Source organism: Phragmites australis, chromosome 14, assembly GCF_958298935.1.
Source record: "Phragmites australis chromosome 14, lpPhrAust1.1, whole genome shotgun sequence".
Taxonomy (NCBI): domain Eukaryota; kingdom Viridiplantae; phylum Streptophyta; class Magnoliopsida; order Poales; family Poaceae; genus Phragmites; species Phragmites australis.
In genome coordinates this window covers 18,056,674-18,071,541 of record NC_084934.1, presented here as the reverse complement: position 1 = coordinate 18,071,541, position 14,868 = coordinate 18,056,674, and the positions used below count along the sequence as shown (strand labels likewise).

Below are 14,868 nucleotides of genomic sequence, written 5' to 3'. Positions count from 1 at the left end.
GATGTTTTAAGTTAAATATAAGTATTAAAGTGAAAGATGAAATAAACATTTTACTCTCCTTTAATATTATTAGTTATATGATAAATAAGACTGGTATTAAAAAAGAAATTACTTAACGTAGGAATAAGACTGAAAAAATTAGACTAAAGTTATTTCAAAATTGTAGAGCGTCATATATTTTAAACATTATAAAAAAGACTAAAAAAAGTCATTTATTTTTAGACGGATGGAGTAGTACAAACATGCAAATAGTAAATACCGTCCGTCTAATCTCTATCCAAATGTTACGGTTAATGCCAACAGCTTACCGATGGCAGAGTTATTTCATGATCGCATGAGGAGTTTTCTACAAAATAATTCTTTTATTAGTGGGATGTTGGGATCAACCTTAGATTTTTAGCCCTGTTTTACTGCTTCTGATTCTGGTTCTGCTGCTGTCAGAAGTCAGAAGCTAGAATATATAGGGTTTTTAAGAAGTGGCTTCTAGAGAAGTTAGAAGCTTGTTTCTGAGAAAAATAAACTAAAGCTAAGAAGCTTGCTAAGAGATATTTTTCTAAGAAGTTATGTACTGGAAAACCAAAAAATTATTATAGGAACCAATAATCTATTTTTAAAAGTTAATTTTCAAACAAGCAAAAAAAATAGCTCTTCTGAAACAGCTAAAACAGAACGATAATGATAGATTCAAGACATCCGAGGCTACTAAAAATATCGAACGCTTGCCCACACGTCCACCCGTTCACGTCTTTTTGGTTCCTGCGAGTTCTATCTTTTGTACCCTTTGGCCTTTTCTCGTCATGTGCACTCGCTCGCCTACCAATCCCCATTTATTTATCTCTTCCCTAGTACACCAGCTGAGCTCGACTTGCTTAGTCTCCTTTGCCCCCTCTTTCCCACTGCAGGGCCTCAAGGAAGGCTACGGAGCAGTAGGAAGCTCATGAGGGTGATGGTCTCATCTATGGAGAGGCCGGAGCTCCCTCGATATGATGTCACAAGGACCAGAGCTCACCGGATTTTGCGAGATCCAGACCTCTAACAAGGCGGTGCTCGCGGGGTGATGCTCCCTGTTGCGTGAAGATGTCGGAGCTCCCTCTATTTAACTTCGCAGTGACCAAAGGTCCAAGCTCATCGGTTGGAGCACAACAGATCTGTCACTACTATAAGTAGAGTTCATTGGCTGAAGAGGAAATGGATGGTAAAAGCTGCAACATGTGATTTTGGGATGTTGTATTTTTCGATGTTGCATCAACCTATTTAAGATGTTATGATTAGTGTTTTTCATGTTGCAAATGTGATTTGAGATTTTTTTTTTGCGAGGATGTGATTTGAGATGATGTAACTGATGATTTCGGATGTTGCAACATGTGATTAAGGATATTGCAATAGATAATTGGAGATGTTGCTATATGTGATTTGGTTGGACTGATATTGCATTAGGTGTTTTGGGACGTTGTAATATGTGTTTTGAAATGTTGCAATAGTAACTTTTGGATTTACAGTTTGCTTAGTGTGGCTGGTGTTGTATTTAGGGGTGGAAAACTTGATTTTATAGATTAGGATCTTTTCCATGCTATTTTTTAGTAGGATTAGTTAAGGAGTCGATCTCATTTAAGATCTACTGTAAGAGCTCAAGGTCAAGTAATCTTATGGGATTTCACCTAAAAATATTACATGCAACATAGAGTGATACTACGGTGCGAATTTTCTTCTAACATCAGCGGGCTATTTTTTTATATTACAAATATTAACTTTCAATGTTGCATATTATTTTTTATCGTTGCAACGCACTGAGCGTCCAAAACAGAAGCCAAAACGAACATCATTCACACCAATTTGCTTGTTTGTATCGAATATTTTCCCAATTAATTAATCTGGTCTAAAATATCCCAGCCCTGCTCTGCTAACGCAATAATCTTTGCCCAACCCCCCCCCCCCCCCGGTCCTCCTGCTTCGTCGCGGCCTCTCGCCATCGCCTCCCCTTAACTTTCCCACGCGAATAAAGCCGGGGGACCGCGAGGCGCGCGCCTCAAGCAAAGCCCCCGGTTCCCTTCTCCCCCGCGCCGGATCGGGACGCGCTAGGGTTAGGGTCCGGTGCACGCGTCCGGCGCCGGACGCCGATGCGACGCGCATGGCTGCGGTGAACTGCCTCTACGTCGCGGCCGCGTCCACGGCGGCAAGCGCCGCCGTGCTGCAGTGGTGGGCGGCGTCGCTCCTCAATGATGAGGTCCTCGAGGGCGGGGATGGCGGGGACTGGCTCGGGGCCGTGCTGCGGTCGCGGGTGACCGTCGCGCTTCTGGCGAATCTGGCGGCGCACGTGGCCCTCCTCGTCGTGCTCGCGCTGAAGGTGACTGCCTCGGTTTATCCTCTCCGTTTTGTGAGGTATTGGGTTGCACTATTGCGGTTTAGGCGACTGATCAAGCTCACGGGGGTGGGTTACGGTTTTGGGGGGCTAATTGCATTTGCTTGCTGCGTGCTATTCGTTGCTGTTGCGGTGGGCCGTAATCTGCTATTTTGATGTGTGAATTTTGATTAGAGAAAGCCCGTGTCGGTTGTCTGCTTCTCGTGTCCTCATTGTTTAACTTACATAAGTGGAGAGTTGGGAGTTGGCCCTGAAATGGAAGTATTTTAAAAGAGGAACGTGTTGATTGAATTTGTGAACTCTGGATTTCCTGTTTGGGCGGCAATGCCGGAATAAGCTAAATGTATGTTCTTGTAGGAGTGCGAGTGTTGGTGCCTGTTTGCACGTTTAGCTGCAAGTCCTTGGCTTATGTAGTTCTGCAATTGTAAAGGGGAAAAGGTCTAGAATGTAATTTTCATACGAATGCTTGTCACTATTACATGATGCACATTATCATTCGTCTGGATGAGAATTCCTCTTGGATAGTTTCATGTTTTGATTGCTGGGGTGATAACCATAAAATGGTTCTATACTGTTATGAGTTGGGAGGGTACTAATTGTGGGAACAAATGTTGGGGTTAAGGTAGTACTTCAATATCAAATGGTGTGCCGTAGTGGACTGGAATGTCAAGAAGGATGGATACCATGAATCATAGCTGCCATTCTTGTTAGTTTTTTCAGAGGATGCTTTTGTACTTCCCTCTCTGTAGGTGCAATATATTGCTCAGTGGCTCTGAGAGAGCAAGAACTAAGTTAAGACCTGTGATTCACCGATATTCATTTGCCAGGTCTTTTGAGTTTTCATGTAAGAATTTCTATGAAAGACATCTAAATACCGGCTTTGGTAGGCATCCTGCTTAAAAGAAAGGTTATTGTAGGCCTTATAGTTCGCACGCTGGAATTTTCTCTTCACTTCTATGGGGTGATCTTGTTAAACTTTGCAACTTTAGCATTGGCTGGCTTAATATGGCAATGTCTTCAAGAGGGATAATTTCTATTCCTATTCTAGTTCAATAAAAGCATTTTCTATGTTGAGAAGCTCTTTTGCCATGTATGCTGTATGATGTACAACACAAACTGCTTATTTTTTTAATTCCCATTTCATAAAGAAGGTTAAACTTCTGGTCCACCATACTAGAGAAGAAGCCGATTATACAGTCTCATATGAATTACTAAACAAAGAAAGCTATGCTACATATCAGCACAAAACCACAAATCCAGCCACTGTTTCAGAAAAGCAGGAATATTAAAAGCAAAAAATGGAGCATCTGTATCATAGTCACCAGAAATTCAGGTTGATCGGGTTGAGGATCGTGGTTATGGAAACTGTTTTGGGGAAAAACCACATAAACTCATTTTTTTTTTGTTAAAACCTGAAATTCTGGGTTTACGGAAGACGAGTTTTAGTTATCCTTAAGTTAGTAGTTAGTTAAAGTTCCAAACAACGTTTTCACAAAATCTGGGTAAAATCAGTTTAGTAAATCTGGTGTTCATAGAATGGCTTATCGAAACAAGCCCTTTAGGCCTTTCGTGATATAAGCTTATTTGATATTAAGCAGACTTCAACGCAAGAACTGAGCATTTGGACATCTTTCTATTAGGGAAAAAATGCAACCCCCTCCCCCCCCAAAAAAAACTCACTTGGATTTTGACTTTCCCCCCCAAAAGTTGTTTTGTTGCAAAAAACCCCCCAAAAATTTGACTGTTGCAAAAAACCCCCCAAAAATTCAAAAAAATAAAAATAAAAAAAATCACAAAAAATTCAAAAAAAAAAACTAGAGACAATTCTAAGACCTTCTGTGAATTTTTTTTTTCAAAAATAATATCCTTTGCATCAGAGGAAGTTTGAAAAAAAAAGAAAAATGTGCAGCTCATTTATTAACTCATGTTATTTTAACTTTTTCGTGTCTACCATTATTTTTTCTACTCAAATAATTGTTTAAATAAACTAATAAAAGTGGTTTCACTAATTTTGGGGGTGTTATGGATTAGTTATGAATTAATCTATCTGCAACACATTTACTCAATCCTGCATGTTACAATAACTATTTCAAGATTTCATGTATTTTTAGAAGATAGAGGATCATGTAAGAAGACTAAAAAAATTGGTTTCATGATTTTTGGATTAGTAAATAATTAACTATGCATTTAACTTGAATTAATAAATGAGCTGCACGTTTTTCTTTTTTTTTTCAAACTTTCTCTCCATGAAATATGATGCAAAGGATATTATTTTTGAAAACAAATTTCACAAAAGGTCTTAGAATTGTCTCTAGTTTTTTTAGAATTTTTTGTGATTTTTTTAATTTTTTTGAATTTTTGGGGGTGTTTTTGCAACAAAACCAAACATTTGGGGGGGGGGGGGGTTTGCAACAAAACAACTTTTTTTGGGGGGTGGGAGTCAAAATCCAAGTGACTTTTGGGTTTTTTTTTTTTGCATTTTCCCTTCTATTATTTATTTCAGTAATGCAGAAACCTCTGTAGAGATTTCATGTGGATGCTGCAACTTAGCTATATATCGAACATATTTTAGCGTCCTCATTTTTGACAATGCATAAGTGTTAATGTTGTTTTTTCTTCTGCGCAGACTATATTTTTTGTTCAGCTAACTTCGTTAGAGACCAGAAAAGTGTTGGAGCACATCATTAACTATGTAATTTACAAGGTAGTTTCTCTCTCTGTAAATTTATGCCCTTCTGCTGGGCATCGTAAGAAAACTTCTTGCATTGGATTGGTTGAATGTTTTGACTTCTTCCAGTTATCTTCCTGCTAGCAAACTTGTCCTAATTAAAAGCTTGTGGTCATCTGTACAAAAGTTTTAACATGCCATTTATATAATATACTATGCTGAAATCACTTCCTACAACCATGTTAGTATGCTTGAAAAGATGACACTTTCATCTAATGCCCTATTGAGATTCAAGCAGCAGGAGGACTTCTAATTTCGTGATGAAAAAAATGCCACAATACACTTGTTTATGACTCTCAACCGAAATAAAATGCAGCAATACATTTGTGTGTTCCTAATAGTGTATGCATACCTGCAGTATAACAAAACCTTATCTAATTTATAATTTGTTAAAAATAATTACTTATCAAGAGTCAAGATTCTTGCTGATGTTATCACCACTGTGCGTGTTTTAAGTATTTGTTTAGCCCATAGTGCCATTGGAAATGCCACTTATAATTTAATTAAAATTTTGTACTTCCAACATTGCAAGGTTCATGTTTATAACATGGCTTGTTTACACATTGCATTAATACTGTTTGTTCATAATTCATGCTATCATCCAATGAGTTGTAACAAAAGAGTAAAAAAACAAGCTTTTTTGAGGACTAAATGGGCTAGCATGCTGATTAATCAGAGAATGATCAACTGATAGTTTGAGAGTGCTAAATGCCTTCCTAATATTGTACATGTGATGTCTTTGCCTACAATTAATGGGGTCACTGATTGATCTTAAGTCTTAACAGCTGTTCTTAAAATGCTGTACAAAATATTTTGCCCAACTCCTAATTCGAAGCTACAGTGAGTCAGTGACCCTTAAGATATCTTTTGTGAGCTTTGTTGTCATCCTTTTATTAATAAATAAATTATGATTGCGTTTATTCATTTATTTATGTGCTTGTGGTCTGCAATTGGACTAAATGACAAGGACATCTTTTATGATGCAATGAATCTACATTGCCTTACAGGGAACTTTTCTCCCACTGGTTGTGCCTCCTAGTTCTCAACAAATAATCCTATGGTCAACTTGGTTGGTCTTCCTTTGTTCACTGAAGGTACTGTGTGCAACTTGTGCTTGTTGAAATTCTACCCAGCACATTAACTGAAATGCATGCCACACCCAGATGTTTCAATCATTGGCCAGAGAACGTCTTGAGCAGCTCAATGCTTCTCCCTCAGCAACTCCATCAAAATATTTTCGTGTGTACTCTGCATTGCTGCTGGTTTTATTGGCTGATCTACTATGGTAATATTCCCTGGTTAATATGCATTTGGCCATTTATTACATAGAAGTGTTTTCCATGAACACCTTTCCCCCCTTTGCTTATCTATTATGGTAACAAGAAGAAGCATTGGATACAAGTGGTAGGATAGGGCATATGGCCCTCTAATCCCGGCCTTCTCCTATAGACTCGAGGCTTTGATCGATGCTAAGGGCAGATCACCCTCTTATCGTCGGGCTTCTCTCGCCAAGAAGAGGCTCTGATCTAACCATATGGATAAAAGTTCTTTGCTGAATTCTTCTTGCTGCTTCCAATGATGCGTGGCTGCCCCTTTATATAGAGAGAGGAAATTACAATCCAAATCCCAACTTACCTAATTTATTTCTAGCTGAATTGGAAACTAATCAAACTCTATCTCCTAATCAAATCCAACTTTTCTCCTGCCCATAACAACTAGATAACTTGCGTAAACTAACTTGACTCTTTCCGTAACATTACACCGCTTGCCGAAGACAACTCGTCCTCGAGCTGTGGTGGTGTCCAAGGCCGTCGTCCTTGGTGAAGACCTCATGTTGATGAGCGGCGGCAGGGAGGGTGGCAGGCAGCGGTTTCATGGCAGGAGCTTGGTGACGGCGTGGTGCAGGAGCTGGTGGAGCGATAGTGGCGTGGAGCAGGGGATAGTTGAGCGGCAGCGGCGTTGAGCAGAGGCTGGTGGAGTTGCAACGGCGTGGAGCAGCAGGATCGATGTATCGCGATACCAAATATTGTGGTAACAAGAAGAAACATTGGATACAAGTGGTAGGACATAGCAGATCGCCCTCTAATCCTGGTCTTCTCATGTAGACTTGAGGCTCTGATCGATGCCAAGGGCAGATCTCCCTTTTATCGCCGGGCTTTTCCTGCCGAGAAGAGGCTCTGATCTAACCATATGGGCAAAAGCCCTTTGTTGAATTCTTCTTGCTTGCTTCCAATGATGCATGGCTACCCTTTATATAAAGAGGGGAAATTACAATCCAAATCCTAACTTACCTAATTTATCTCTAGCTGAATTGGAAACTAGTCAAACTCTATCTCCGAATCAAATCCAACTTATCTCCTGCCCATAACAACTAGATAACTTGCCTAAACTAACTTGGCTCTTTCCATAACATTATCGTTGTTTCAATGGATGTCGAGTGCATTTGAATATGTTTTCATATATGCATAACCTGTCAAATATACAGGATGTAAAATCATTGTTAAATATTACTTCCTATGTTAGATTGAAATTCGTGAATATTGATGTTACTGGCTTACTGCAAATAGCTGGGTCCCAAATCCCAGGGTAACCTGCTGGTTACCATCAGGAACACAAAATCCCTAGGGTACCGGATTCATATTCATAATAATGGGAAGTTTTAACTTTCGGTGATTTTATAGGCTATTTCAAATGAATTCAAAAATTAACATAGTTTGAAGGCTGAGTGAAACAGGAAAACTGGAGAACACATATAGGGAAAATATAAGAAAGACACCTTACTGGAATCCATTGGGAAACCGGCCTGTTAGTGAGTCATGGGATTTGTCCAGTATACAATGAATAGGACTGTTGTGGGTAGTACACATCATGTAGAGCTCATATGAGCTTAAAAAACAGCAGTCAAGTAAGACACCTATATCGTCTATAACCTGCATATAGTACGTCGGATATTGTTTGATATGCACAAGGTAATCCTTGCGCATCGGATTCAATCATGCATGCAGTTGAGTTTTTCAACCAAAGTTATATATGTTTACTCACCCGTCCACAGTTCGCAACTAGCATAATCCTGCATTAAAACAGAATCCTTTTACTTCTTATCTTTGTTCTTATATTTCTTGTATAATGTAGTTATCCGATGGACAATTCTAGTATTTGGTATATTTACAAGCTTTAGGCCAATTTATTTGAGTATGATGTTTCTTTTTCGTTCAATGGACTCACACATACTTTATTTATCTAACTTCTCTCTCCAGGTTGAGACTCTGTGTAGGGTTCTGCAGCTCCTGTAATTCCAAATTATTTTTGCTCCTGTTCTTTGAGCCACTTAGTATTGCCTTTGAGACGCTACAGGTAATTCAACAGGGCCCACGGAACTAGCCCTCCTCAACTCCTCTTTGATCATTTAGCCTGGAAGCTTGATTTTTGTTAGTACTAGCTGAGTGCCTGTGCGTTGCTATGGATTTCAAATAAACAACTGTAATAACCATAAACTCTATCGCCGACCTATTTACATTCACAAATAATTATCTTTAAACCTAGAAATTACATGTAAAACTTCCAACCGTTCACCAAGCCACACAGACTAATATCTTAAGCCTCATGAATATAACTCTGTGCAGATAATCACATCCTCCACAGAGGAGCACATGCATATGCATTAAGGTGGTAGAACCTACCACGACCACCAAAGTAATCCTTTTAAATAATATAAACTGCCAATTTAAAAACTGTCATGAACGTATATCTGCATGTAGTTGGTACTTGTGAATTTCTTCATGCCTTATCTCACGTAGGTTTTTTTGGACAGTCTATCATGGTGCATGGGTTTCAGCTGTTTGACACTTGGCAGCGACATCTTATGGACGGTGGTGCAGACTTCCTTGATTTCCAAAAATCGTATAAGCAAGCAGCAGGTGATAAGCTACTATTTCTTCATATATGATTAACTGATGACCCCGTTGCTACAGTTAGTTGACAAATATGGTGCACACAAGATATGATGTGCAATTCTTGTGGTTGATTAGTTGCTGAATGTAGTAATCTAGAGAGGAATATAAATTCTACCTCTAGGGAAAGGTGATGCATGCAGTCAAACTGTTTAAACTTCAACCAACATCTTTCTGAAATTTTGGTTTGCTCTGAAAATGATATGAGTACATTTGTCTAAAAGGTAGTTTCATATTATTTGAATTTACTAGATTTAATAAATATATATGGCAATGCAAATTGTGTTTTCAGAGTTACTCTCTGGAGACCGTGCCAGTGCCAACACGTTATTTTCGTGACTAGAGGGAGTAAAGAAACAGCGGTTTCATTTTTTTGGTTTTATCCTCTCCCCACACTCTTGGTGACTCGGTTCCCTTCTTGCGCCAAAGAACTTACCATTTCCGAAGGAGCTGTACTCCATTGTCTTTGGAACATTGTTTCAGTTCAAGTTGAGCAGGGCTACAATTGAGTCCTCGTACATGCCCTTGTTAAAGTCTTCCTACTTTGCCAGGACCTAATGGTGTATCATAACTGCAGGATCTTTTTCTGAATGGAGAGGCGAGCTTATTAGGAATTTCAGTTTTTCCATTGACTTGATAAGCTTGTTGATGTCACTTGGTCATTACTCAATGATCTTTTGGCTCCGTGGTATGGCGTTTCATCTGGTTGATGCAATTCTCTTATTGAACTTGCGTGTAAGTGAGACATGCACTTGTTAACAATTGCTGATTTTGATGTGAGGTTTACATGAAAAACACTTAATGTAATGTACTGATTTTATTATTTTAAAACAGGCTATTATAGTTTCATTTTTGAAGCGGATTAAGACTTACATCAAGTTACGAAAGGCACTTAGTTCACTTGATGGATCACTTCCAGATGCTACATATGATGAAATTTGCGCGTATGATGATGAGTGTGCCATCTGCAGGGTAGCTAATTTCCTAGATATATGTAATCTCTGTGGTTTTTGATTGCGCTTGTGTATCTGAATTCTTAATTACTCCTGCGACTTGTAGGGACCAATGGCTCGAGCTAAAAAGTTGTCCTGCAACCATCTATTTCATCTAGCTTGCTTGAGATCTTGGTATGTCCCAATTGCCACTTGATATCCTTTATTACAGTTTATAGCACATGTTCTTGTAAAGGAAACCTTTCGGCTCGTTATTCTACATTATCCTGAAATGGTGCTTCTACTGTTTGCATGAGAAAGTACCGCAGAAGCTGTGAATAACTTAGACTTCCCTGATTCGGCTGTGCGAATTTAAGCTTGCTACAATGGGATCTGTGAAGAAGGAAAATTTTTTAGGGTTTGTTTGGTTGGCATACTAGGGGCATAATTTAAATATTGGCAAAACTAGGGGCATGAATTGTATGGCCAAAACATTGCTGAGCCTATTCTACCCAACATTTAACGGGTGTTTGCTGGGGCATAATTTAAATGAGCACTTATATTTCTGAGCTGGGTGTACTTGAGAACAAGTTGGATTATCTTTGTCAAACTGAGTTTGGACTTTGCACGTATAAGAACTGGGAGAAAGGAGTAATGTTGGTGGATTTCCCTACAAAGGGACATTGGCTTAAGAGTTCTATATGTCGTAGCATCAAATGTGTGTGGTATCTACTGGAATCGCATCCTCCTTTTGATTTTTTCCTTACTATACTTTGCAATGTGTAGGTTGGATCAAGGACTAATGGAAGGTTACTCCTGTCCAACTTGTCGAAGACCACTCTTTCTGCCATCTGAAGGACATATGAGGTCTACAACTGTGGAGGTAGCTAATGTTCAGCGAATTGCGGAACAGCTTAATATGGGATTGAATCAGCAGAGGGTTCCTGGTAATGAACATCCTGTTGATCAGCAGAACCCTTCAGATGCTGTTTGGAGGTATGTATCGATAACTTGGATGCTCCATCATCTTAATTTTTGGATCGCTCTATTATGTTATTTTTATGGGTGTGTTTGGTTGCCCGTATCCACTGTTTTAACCTGGTCCAGCGGATGCAAATATACGACCTCATTTTGGTCCGAGAGTGAAGCTTGATTCAAGCTTCACTCTGCAATCTGGCCCAGTGGATGTAGACTCTTCATCCACTCATACAGGTGGGCCCACTCGTTAGTGCCATAAAATAATCTTAATGCGAGTAACCAATCACAATCTCAACTCTTGCATCCGTTCATGCGGTTTCAGATTTAATCAACAAAACAGAAACTCATCTCAGCCTGTCCAGACAGATACAACCAATCGAACACTCTTCTTTTTAACAAATATAACTCTGCTCAGCCTGTTTATACGATACAACTCTACAAAATCTTATCCGGGAACCAAACTCACCCTATATGCTTACTGTATGCACCTTGATAATGATGTGAACGGTAGCTAGTTACCTTAACAGCTGCAGTTACTTCACCTGAGCACACTGCAATTTACAATATTAAAAAGTTTTTGAGCCATCTCTGATATGGTATTTTTTAAACTAAAATTAGCCTGAGAGAGATTGCCTTACTGGATACTATGAGCTAGGTGCATGCGCATTTATACCAACGGTGTTGTTGGGAAGTTTGTAATGTCCTGCATTGCACCTATTTGACTCTTTCCTGTCAGTGGCTTAGCGCCAATTGTTTATGTTTTTGCCATTCTGATGGCTTGCCCATTATGCTACATACTGTGATGTTCTGTAATTGGACGACCTTAGTTCACGATTGCAATACCATGACAGAAGGTCATGGAGGGCCGCAGCTTTGAAGGTGCGGGAATGAGGAAGACTCTAATACATGTGAACTTACGTTTAAAATATTGAAATTAAAGGGAAACCTAAGGAACGAGGATGTTCTAGTGCTGAGTGCTCAACAGCTAACCCTATACTTTAAACACGCTACAGTAAATAATAAATGTGTCGTTGTGCACATGCCATAGCAGAGTGATGATTGCATGGATAGGGGAACAACTCAACAAGTATCACCCTATATCCTGCTTTCTTTTCTCATCTGGTCACCAATGGTTTCTTGTTTTGTAATCAGAGCCTGCCAGCTTCATGTTTCAAATTTCAAAATTTGATTTAAAAGGTAAGCAAAATGGTTAGGAATCAGAACCAGCCAGGGCACTATATGTTATATGAAAAAGGGAATGTGAACCCTAGTTGAAACTAGCTAAACTTTTTTTCTAGTTCAGTGTTAAACTAAGGAAATCAAGATATGGTCAGATCAACATGCAGCTGATCTTGAGATCCGTCTTTTTTCTTTGTTTCGTTGAATCTTTGACCAAACAATGTGATGCAATGACCAATATTGGTTGGGTCATGTTGGATTGGAATGATTGCTGATGTTACAAATGAAATCTAGCAATATGTCCAAACAACAATAAATGAATCTCTAGTTAACATGTTCACTAAAAAGTATCAGAAGATATGGTTGATTTTGCATCAGTGATAGTAGAAGTGCAGTCTTTTGATCATTCTATGATATAATCTACTTAGATTTCAACCTTTGATTCCTTAATCTCTGTTCCTTTCTGGTGATGCAGAGGTGCTGGTCTTGATGCCAGCTGGGTTCCACCATGGTCAGGTCCTGGGATGGACAATCCCAGTTCCTCCACTGCAGTGAGATCAGTAGGTCTTACTGGTGTTCAGATAATGATGAGGCAGTTGGCTTCTGTGACTAACAATTACGGGCATGCTGATGCCACCTGGAACCTATGGCCTGAGCCAATTGCAGGGTCCCCGCTTGTTCCATCATCTTCGTCCATGTCTGATGGTGCCTCAGCTGCTGGATTGCGGCACCGAGGCACTGCAGGTGCTAGTAATGGAAGTATTTTGGAGGTACTCACCATGGTAGATAGAGTACGCGAAGTTTTACCTCATGTCCCTGATGAGCTAATTATAGAGGTACATGCATGTCTGTTTATCAGAACTCTGGTTGTTGCTATTCTTGTGATTTTGACATGCACTAAGCCACTGATGCCTTTCCTTGTTCATTCTCATTTCTCTCTGTAGGATTTGATGAGGACGAACAACATAAATGCTACTGTGAATAATCTCCTGCTGACGCAATAGTAGATAAGTCAGCGATACAACATATAACTATGATGTATACTGGCCATAAGCTTATATGAAAGGGCTGTATAGCTGAAGACGAGCCTGGGTGTAAAAACACTCTTGGTTCCTGTAATAAGCGCTTTTTTGTTCATTTTGTTCCCACTGGTTTGTATAGCAACTATAGTTGTATAATATTGTGCTCAATATGCTGTAGGTTAGTGTATGTAGAATGATATCATCCAAATAAAATTGCTTTGAGGTAGCATGTACCCTTGGGTAGCTTACCCTTACCCTAACTTGTGACAAAAAGGCTATGTTGTAGCATGTACCTGTCTCTTAATGATGAGAAAATAGTACCGATAATCCTGCATACAGGCCTCACGTCCAGCAGTATCTGTTTCTTCCAGCATTTTCTTTGGGCAGGAAGCGTAACCAGCAGCTATCTGATGGGCAGGAAGGAACCTTTTATTTTTTCATTCTGCCACTGAAATATTGGCATTTCTGTATATCGGTGCTATTCTCGCCTTATGCTCCATTGGTATATGAATTGCATAGAGTTGTCATTTCAGAATATCGGTCCTATTCTCGCCTTATGTTCCGTAGGTCTATGAATTGCATAGTCTAGCTTATATCTGCATTGAGCATTAATTAGATCGCTGTATGAAGAGGCGGGGTAGGTGTACTGTTGTTTTCTATATATGGATGCATGTTTGTTTCCTGTTCGTCGTACCTCCCAGATTGAAACTGGGCATGATACAATTCAAACATTTTCAAGTGTGAGAGGCGATGCTTGTCCTAGCATCAAGATTCGAGATAACAAAACAGGAGCAAGTACAATCATTTCTCATGACTTTGTTAGACTTAATGCCTGCTTGATCTAATGCTCGCGGCGACTATTGACAAATGTGGTGAAATGAAGGGAGTAGTCAACATACAGAAAGATGATAGAGGTTTATCACTGCTGATTATAAAAAATTGGTAGTGAAAATGTACTATTTGCCGATTCTTAACCTCTCGCGATTGACCCATGATAGTACCGTTAAGAACCAGTACTGATAGTCAGCATTAGTGCTGGTTTGTATTACAAATGAGCACTGATACCGACACATCAGTACCGGTTGTAGTATGAATCGACAGTGATACGTTGTTGGACCTAAAATTTTACTTCAAGTGGATTTAGGCTCCCGCTTGTGTCCGCTTAGGCTCGAGTGCGCATGTCGATATTTTCACTCTCTCTCTCCACCTTAGCTTTTCCCATCCTCTCTCTCTATGGTCGGGATCTCAATCAAGTTCTAGCCATATGTAGGGATCGGCGACATCCTAAGAGGGGGGGGGGGGGAGGGGGTGAATTAGGACACTTAGAGCTATTTTAGCTCCCAACATGAGCACAAGATAAATCTATATCAATTTCTATCTAAATATGCTCTGCGTTCATCTAGTGTATCTACTCTACCGATCAAAGCTCTTGCAACCTATCTAACAAGGTAAATTTACAAGTATGTAAATGCGAAAATATAAATAAGGTAGAGAGAGCAAACTCGACATAAGGATTTTTTCGTGGTATTGATGGTATGAATGCCACCCTTAGTCCATGTTAGAGCTCCACAAAGGATATGCTCCTGGTCGGCACCCGGTCACGGCTCTTGAGCCACTGAGTCACAAAGACAAGGCCTACACCCGGATGAGCCACCAAACCACCAAGACAAAGTCTTACCACTAGCCTCTCTTCTGGTTCCTTATCACCATGATCATTTCA

At 39.7% G+C, this 14,868-nt stretch overlaps 1 protein-coding gene across 2 annotated transcripts; it reads left to right on the top strand.

Annotated features, from left to right (window-relative positions):
- The first annotated feature begins 1,942 nt into the window (after nucleotides 1-1,942).
- On the top strand, nucleotides 1,943-13,381 carry LOC133890647 (E3 ubiquitin protein ligase RIN2-like). Of its 2 annotated transcripts, XM_062331115.1 has the most exons (12): nucleotides 1,943-2,344; nucleotides 4,986-5,063; nucleotides 6,095-6,181; nucleotides 6,251-6,372; nucleotides 8,345-8,441; nucleotides 8,899-9,004; nucleotides 9,615-9,772; nucleotides 9,872-10,009; nucleotides 10,097-10,164; nucleotides 10,756-10,965; nucleotides 12,602-12,962; nucleotides 13,071-13,381. In XM_062331115.1, exons 1-12 carry the CDS (start codon nucleotides 2,129-2,131, stop codon nucleotides 13,128-13,130), a joined length of 1,701 nt encoding a protein of 566 aa, XP_062187099.1. In that variant the 5' UTR covers nucleotides 1,943-2,128; the 3' UTR covers nucleotides 13,131-13,381. The 2 variants fall into 2 exon arrangements, with proteins under 2 accessions (XP_062187099.1, XP_062187100.1); XM_062331116.1 differs by lacking the exon at nucleotides 4,986-5,063.
- Nucleotides 13,382-14,868: the final 1,487 nt, after the last annotated feature.